Source organism: Lipotes vexillifer, unplaced genomic scaffold, assembly GCF_000442215.2.
Source record: "Lipotes vexillifer unplaced genomic scaffold, Lipotes_vexillifer_v1.1 scaffold12, whole genome shotgun sequence".
Taxonomy (NCBI): Eukaryota; Metazoa; Chordata; class Mammalia; order Artiodactyla; family Lipotidae; genus Lipotes; species Lipotes vexillifer.
The window spans coordinates 4,254,852-4,262,123 of NW_006796716.1; the positions used below are offsets into that span (position 1 = coordinate 4,254,852).

General features: G+C 65.0%; 1 protein-coding gene across 5 annotated transcripts in view; it reads left to right on the top strand.

The window, feature by feature from the left end:
* Positions 1 to 1,283: 1,283 nt before the first annotated feature.
* The window catches only part of ACHE (acetylcholinesterase (Yt blood group)), a 10,582-nt gene continuing 4,593 nt past the window's right edge, over positions 1,284 to 7,272 (top strand). The window contains exons 1-5 of one of the 5 annotated variants that reach the window (XM_007468834.1): positions 1,284 to 1,437; positions 3,030 to 4,116; positions 4,743 to 4,963; positions 5,764 to 5,933; positions 6,819 to 7,165. In XM_007468834.1, the coding sequence (XP_007468896.1) occupies positions 3,052 to 4,116; positions 4,743 to 4,963; positions 5,764 to 5,933; positions 6,819 to 6,940 (1,578 nt within the window). In that variant the 5' untranslated portion in view covers positions 1,284 to 1,437; positions 3,030 to 3,051 and the 3' untranslated portion in view covers positions 6,941 to 7,165. Of the gene's footprint in view, positions 1,438 to 2,692; positions 2,725 to 3,026; positions 4,117 to 4,478; positions 4,964 to 5,763; positions 5,934 to 6,045; positions 7,166 to 7,272 lie in introns of those variants that run through there. The other 4 variants (XM_007468831.1, XM_007468832.1, XM_007468830.1 and 1 more) reach the window with 4 other exon arrangements.

Genomic DNA, 7,272 nt, shown 5'->3' on the forward strand with positions numbered 1-7,272 from the left:
CAGCGCAGGCCGGTTCCTGCGGGACGGGTGGGTAGGCTGGAGGGGGGTCGCCCATCTTAGAGAGCCGAGACCAAGCGGCCCAGGGCCTGGCATGTCTCTGGATTCCCGCGGATCCCGCGGTCCTCGCGAGACCCCGAGACCCGGTGCCACCCGGCCCCTAGCGGCGGCGGACGGCCTAGTCGGACGCTGCGGGGCGCTCGGCGGCCGAGTGAGCGTGCGCGCACGCGACCGCCCCCACGCATCGCCCCGCACCGCCGCGCGCTCGCACGCACGCACACCCCGACGCTCGCCCGCGCCGGGCGGCCTCCCACGCAGTGAGCGGGTAGCGAGCTCCCGAGCCAGCTACCCCGTGAGAGGAAGGGGCTCACGCGCGGCGAGCTAGAGCGGGCACACCGAGACCCATTTTTTTCCACCTCACTTCGCGCGCGGGGACGCCGCCGTGGCCGCACCGTCCTCATGGGTGACCCCCTCAGGGCGGGACCTGGGGGGTCCGTGCGGCCCCGGCCCTTCCGACCAGGCTGCGCGAGCCCAGACCAGGCCGCTCCCACCGGCCGGCCGCGGCGGCCAATGAGAGCCTGGCGTGGTGATGTCATGCCCCGACCGGATCCTGGTGACGAGAAGTCCGAGGTCACCCGTCAGGGAACCAGCGCAAACCCACCCGCGGGGGTTCCGGAAGTTTCCACTGCGGCGGCGGCCTCACCCCGCAGCCTCGCGCGTGCCACCACGTTGGCCTTCCTTGTCTGGTGTCCCGGAGTCACCTCTCCCTCCCCGCGGGGGTCTCCTCCCTCTTCGGGGGTCCCCTTCGTGTCCCCTCGTGATCTCATGTTCACATCCTCATTCTCACAGGTGTCACCTTTTCTCCACCGGTGCCACTCGGGCCCCTGAGGGGGTCCTCAACCGCATTTTCACGTACCGGTCCTCCCATTGCCACCCCTGCTCTGTCGTGGCCAGGGATGGCCATTTATTCGGCCCCCAGCCCCGACTTGTCAATGTGTCCAAGTGTGTCCGTCCGTCTGTGAATGTCGGTCACTGCGTTTGTCTCTGGTTGTCACTGCATGAGACTGTCCGTCTGCATGTGTCTGTCTCCGCGGGCTTCTGTCCTTCTGTCTGTCCCTGTGGGTGTCTGCTCCGCCGCTTTCTGTCGTGTCTGTCACTGCGTGTCTGTCCGTCTGTCGGCGTCTGTCACTGGAGTGCGTCTGGGCCCCGGGGTCTCTGGGTCTGGGCTCCGAGAGAGGGAGAGGGAGAGGAGGTGGCAGCCCGGGGAGGCGGGGAGGGGCGGGGGCGGAGACAGTGGGCGGGGGCGGGCGGGGGCGCCGAGCGGCCCGGAGGGGGTGTGTGCGGGGGGCCGGAGGCGGCGGCTGTCAGAGTCGGCTCAGCCTGCGCTGGGGAACATCGGCCGCCTCCAGCTCCCGGCGCGGCCCGGCCCGGCCGCCTCAGGTGAGTCTCCCGCCCCGCCCGGGACCCTCCTCCGGCCCGCGGCCCATTCCGCGTCCCGGGAACGGTGCGCTCCCCGAGGGACCCAGGCTCCCAAACAGGACGCCCACCGCGCCCCGGGGCCTGCCCAGCGACGCCCCCCGACGCCCCACACTCACCCTTAACTCTTCCCTCACCGCCGCATACTTAACGATTGCCCGCGCGGGAGACAGCATCCCGCAGGGCCAGCTGCCGCCTCTGCTCTCGAATTCCTGTGGGGACCCCCGAGCGCCACTGCCCCTGCTCGCCCCCAAGTCTGGGGCCACTGGGAGATGCCCCCTGCTTGGGGGCGGAATCCAAGCTGCGCAGGTTCCTGGAGCCCGGCTGGGCCCTCCGGGATCCCGCGACCCCAGCGCCCCTGCTTAGCTCCCAGCCGAAGCCCCCTCCCAGGCCCAGGCGTCCCCCTCCCGCGGGGACTCCGTCTCTATTTTAGGGGAAGGGGAGGCTTAGCGGAAGCCCCGAGTTATAATTAGCCCCACTCGGGTTTCCTAGTTAATCTCCATCACCACCACCCCAGCTCAGGGCGGCGAGGGCTGGGTGAGGGGTGACCGGCGGGAGAGGGGGGAGTTCCGACCCGGGGAATTTTGATCCCTTGGCTGGAGATGCCGGAACCGCAGCAGCTGCTGCCCCAAAATAGCGCCCCTGCCGCTGCAGCCGGGGATCTCCGGAGCTCCGAGAACGCAGGCGTCCCGGCTCGCCCTTCAGACCCCTCGGCAATGCCCGCGAGCCCCCAGACCCCCGCCCCAAGTTCCCGGCTCCTGGACTCGGGGCGGGGAGCGCCGTCCTTTTCTCGGTCTTTACTGCCCCCCGCTGGCGGCAGCGTGCACCGCAGCATCGGATGGATGGGGGACTCGAGTCCTGTGGGGCCAGGGCTAGCGAGCCTGTTGGCTGAGGCTAGGCGAGGGGGGTGCGCAGTTGACGGGCATCCGCGGGTACCAACGCGCTGTGTCAGACAGTGGATGAGGCGGGGCTGGGTGGGGCAGGGTGTGGAGTAGGCAGGATTTGGGGTACTCCGGGAACTGCGACTCCCACACCCTGAATGCCCAACCCACACCCCCCCCAGGGTCCGGCCCTGGCCAACTGCATGAGAGGCTGAGCCTTCACGCCACCTCAAGCTCCCCCGTCGGCGCCTCCCGTCAGTGAGGGCCCCGCCCCTGTCGGGTGGCCTGTGCGTGGCCTTCGGCCTCTGGTGCTGGTGCCCCGCACTGCTCGAACTGGGCCCAAGGCAGTCCACCCAGCTGCGGGAAGGAAGTGAGGGCGGTGGGTCTTCGAAGCAGGGCAGGGGAGGGTATGGCTTGGCAGGTCTGTCTCTGTTGCCTGCATTTGTCCGTCTGGGTGTATGTGCGTGTGCCTGATCTCTGTCCCCTCTTGCTTCTCCCTGTCTGTGTCCTTGTCTCTGCCTGTCTCCCTCCCTCCCTCCACTTCTCTCCTTTCTGCCAACCTGCCCCACCTCCTCTGCAGCTCAGTGATAACCCCTGGGCAAGAGTGTTACCTAATCATCTCCTCCCTCCTGGCAGCTTTGAGCCTTCACCCTCTGCCTTTCTTTCTCCCAGCAGACGCCTGCCTGCCCCGGCAGCCATGAGGCCCCCGTGGTGTCCCCTGCACACGCCCTCCCTGGCTTCCCCGCTCCTTCTCCTCCTCTTCCTCCTGGGAGGAGGGGCAGAGGCTGAGGGCCCAGAGGACCCAGAGCTGCTGGTGACGGTGCGTGGGGGCCGGCTACGAGGCCTCCGCCTAATGGCCCCTGGGGGCCCTGTCTCTGCTTTTCTGGGCATCCCCTTCGCAGAGCCACCTGTGGGCCCCCGTCGCTTTCTGCCACCAGAGCCCAAGCGGCCCTGGCCAGGGGTGCTGAATGCCACAGCCTTCCAAAGAGTCTGCTACCAATATGTAGACACTTTGTACCCCGGCTTTGAGGGCACCGAGATGTGGAACCCCAACCGTGAGCTGAGCGAGGACTGCCTCTACCTCAATGTGTGGACACCGTACCCCCGGCCTGCGTCCCCCACCCCTGTCCTCGTCTGGATCTACGGGGGTGGCTTCTACAGCGGGGCCTCCTCCCTGGACGTGTATGATGGTCGCTTCCTGGCCCAGGCCGAGGGGACTGTGCTGGTGTCCATGAACTACCGGGTGGGAGCCTTTGGCTTCTTGGCCCTGCCGGGGAGCCGGGAGGCCCCAGGCAATGTGGGTCTACTGGATCAGAGGCTGGCACTGCAGTGGGTGCAGGAGAACGTAGCAGTCTTCGGGGGGGATCCAACGTCAGTGACTCTGTTTGGGGAAAGCGCAGGTGCTGCCTCCGTGGGCATGCACCTGCTGTCCCCACCCAGCCGGGGCCTGTTCCACAGGGCCGTGCTGCAGAGCGGGGCACCCAATGGGCCCTGGGCCACAGTGGGTGTGGGAGAGGCCCGCCGCAGGGCCACACTGCTGGCCCGCCTCGTGGGCTGTCCGCCTGGTGGGGCTGGGGGCAATGACACAGACCTGGTGGCCTGCCTGCGGACGCGGCCGTCTCAGGATCTGGTGGACCACGAGTGGCATGTGCTGCCTCAGGAAAGCGTCTTCCGCTTCTCCTTCGTGCCTGTGGTGGATGGAGACTTCCTCAGCGACACGCCCGAAGCCCTCATCAATGCTGGAGACTTCCATGGCCTGCAGGTGACTAGTGGCTGGAGGGGGTGGAGCTGCTACCTCTAGGCCTGTTCTTCACCTGCCCCTCCCCGTGGGGACCCAGGCATGAGGGCTCCTCAAAACCCACTCCCAAAGGCCCAGGCTTCTGGGCCCCATGGCCCGCTCCTCTTCCCTGAGGGCTCAATCCCAGGGTGGTCAGTGGGACAGAGAGGAAAGGAAATGTGGGTATATTTTCTCTTTCTCTCTTTCCCCTCCCCAATCTCGAACTCTCTTACTCCCTGGTTCTGGGTCTATAACTGTTCATCTCTCTGGCTCTTTGTCCATCTGTTTCTGTCTGCCTGTCTGTCTGTGCTTCCCCTCCCCCCCATCCCTCCATCCTGTCCCCTCAGGTGCTGGTGGGTGTGGTGAAGGATGAGGGCTCCTATTTTCTGGTTTACGGGGCCCCAGGCTTCAGCAAAGACAACGAGTCTCTCATCAGCCGGGCCCAGTTCCTGGCCGGGGTGCGGGTCGGGGTCCCCCAGGCAAGTGACCTGGCTGCCGAGGCTGTGGTCCTGCATTACACAGACTGGCTGCACCCTGAGGACCCGGCGCGCCTGAGGGAGGCCATGAGTGATGTGGTGGGCGACCACAACGTCGTGTGCCCCGTAGCCCAGCTGGCTGGGCGACTGGCCGCCCAAGGCGCTCGCGTCTATGCCTACATCTTTGAACACCGTGCATCCACGCTCTCCTGGCCCCTCTGGATGGGGGTGCCCCACGGCTACGAGATCGAGTTTATCTTCGGGCTCCCCCTGGAACCCTCGCTAAACTACACTGTCGAGGAGAGAAACTTTGCCCAACGACTGATGAGATACTGGGCCAACTTCGCCCGCACAGGGTCAGCGGGGCTGAGGGGAGGAGGGCCTCCAGGAGCCAGGGAGGCAAGGGGCTGGGGGAACAGACAGAGAGGGAGGGAGACAAGCAGAAAGGGCGGGGGTGGGGGGCGGGTGGGTGGGGGTGGTGGTGGTGGCGCGAGTTCACAAAGGAAAGGAGACAAAGGGGGAGAGAGAGAATGACAAAGGAGACCCCAAGAGAAGGGAAGGAGGGAGGAAGGCAAGGTGGCAGATCCTGATGAGACAAGGACAGAGCTGAGGGAGGCAAAGAGAAGAGACAGACAAGGAGAGACAGACAAAGGAGTTACCAGAGCAGTTAGGAGTGTGGATTGTAGAACTGGATCAATTGGACCAGTGATGATTTTTTTAGCTGTGACGCACACGAATGCACACACACGCACACAGTTTACCTGTCTGAAGAAGGGGACCATAAATATCCCATCACATGGGTGTCCGCAGAAGTAAACCTGATGTTTGTAGAGATGGGACTGGGCCTGAGTATATAGTAAGGGCTCAGTAAATCATAGCAATTTTTTAAATGGGAGAAACAAAGATGGAGCAGAAAAATTGAGGGAAAAAAAAAGAGGAACAACAGAAAGAGGGAGGGCAGGAGGAAGGGGAAGACTCCGGAGGACGGAGCATATTGGAAAAGAGAAAGGATGAAGGAGAATGTGGGAGGGAGGAGACGGGGCTCTCCCTGGAGCCTAAGAGGGAACGGCATGGGTCAGGAAGCAGCCTGCCTCCTCCTACTCTCCATCTCCATTCCCCAGCCCCCAGGGGCTGAGCTTTCCCTTTCCTTCCGCAGGGACCCCAATGACCCCCGAGACCCCAAAGCCCCGCAGTGGCCACCGTACACGGCGGGAGCGCAGCAGTACGTGAGCCTGAACCTGCGGCCGCTAGAGGTGCGGCGGGGGCTGCGCGCCCAGGCCTGCGCCTTCTGGAACCGCTTCCTACCCAAATTGCTCAGCGCCACCGGTACGCAGGGGCCAGCGGGCAGGGGCTGGGAGGAGGCGGGGGAGAAAAGGGGCGCGGAGAGAGAGAGGGAACTGGGAGCCGGCCGGGTGTAACCCCTCTCTTCTCCCCCCAGCCTCGGAGGCCCCCTGCACCTGCTCAGGCCCCGCCCACGGGGAGGCTGCCCCGAGGCCCAGGCCCGGCCTCCCCCTGTCCCTCCTCCTCCTCCTCTCCCTCCTCCTCTCCCGGTTCCTGCGGCTGTGACCACGGCCTCTTCCCCCTCCGGCCTCAGGGGGCCCCTCCTCTAATGAGTGGTCGGACTGTGGGGAAGGGCTCCACTCAGGGATCTCCGACCCAGCGCCCCCTGCCTCCTCAAACCGAGAAACTCAAACTGGACAGGGCTGGGGGCAGGGGGGTAGTGGGGGGGGGGGGAGGACACCAACGACCCATCTCAGGGATCCACACGCCTTTATTGTTGAAATGAAAAAGCCAATTTTCTTTTTTCATAAAATTATTATTTGGAGCCTGAGCTTGGTGTTGGGGTGGGAGGGAGGCCCTAGGGCTAGATAGCACCCCCAGTGGGGCTATAACCGCCAACCATTTCTGTCTCTTCTCTTTTCCCCACCAACCCACGGATCCTTCTCCTCTGATCCCTTCTGTCCCCCTGTCTTCCGGTCATTTTCTCTCCCTCCCTCCTCCTTCCCGCCATCCTTCTCTGGCCCGCCTCTACCCTCGTCCTTCCCCTGGTCTTCCGTCTGTTGCATGTTCTCCTGATCCTCTTTCCACCACCCAACGTGGTCTCCTACATTCTCCGTGTGTCCTCCCTGAACTCACGCCCCCCTCCAATGTCCGTTCCCGTCCTTCCCCATGTCCTCCCCCACACCCACTTGCCGGGCACCCTGGCCGCAGACACGCTGGACGAGGCTGAGCGCCAGTGGAAGGCTGAGTTCCACCGCTGGAGCTCCTACATGGTGCACTGGAAGAACCAGTTTGACCATTACAGCAAGCAGGATCGCTGCTCAGACCTGTGACCCAGGAGGGACCCCCTCGTCCCGCTGCCCTGCCCGCCCCGCCCGGCCCCTCAGCTGTATATACTATTTATTTAAGGGTTGGGATATAACACAGAGGATCCCTAGACCCTGCCCACCCACCCCCGACTTTCCCCCGGGGCTCCCCGCCCTCTGCATGCCTCGGGCCGAGCCCCCTCCCCCGCGGTGCCTTCGCCCCTCTGGGCTGCCAATAAACTGTTACAGCCACAGGAGTGTGCGCGCCTGGGGTGCCAGGGTCCGGGCAGAATGCCTCAACCACTGGGGTTGAGTGAATGGAGGGATGGGTGCTAAAGCCGGCGGGGAGGAGGGGGCCG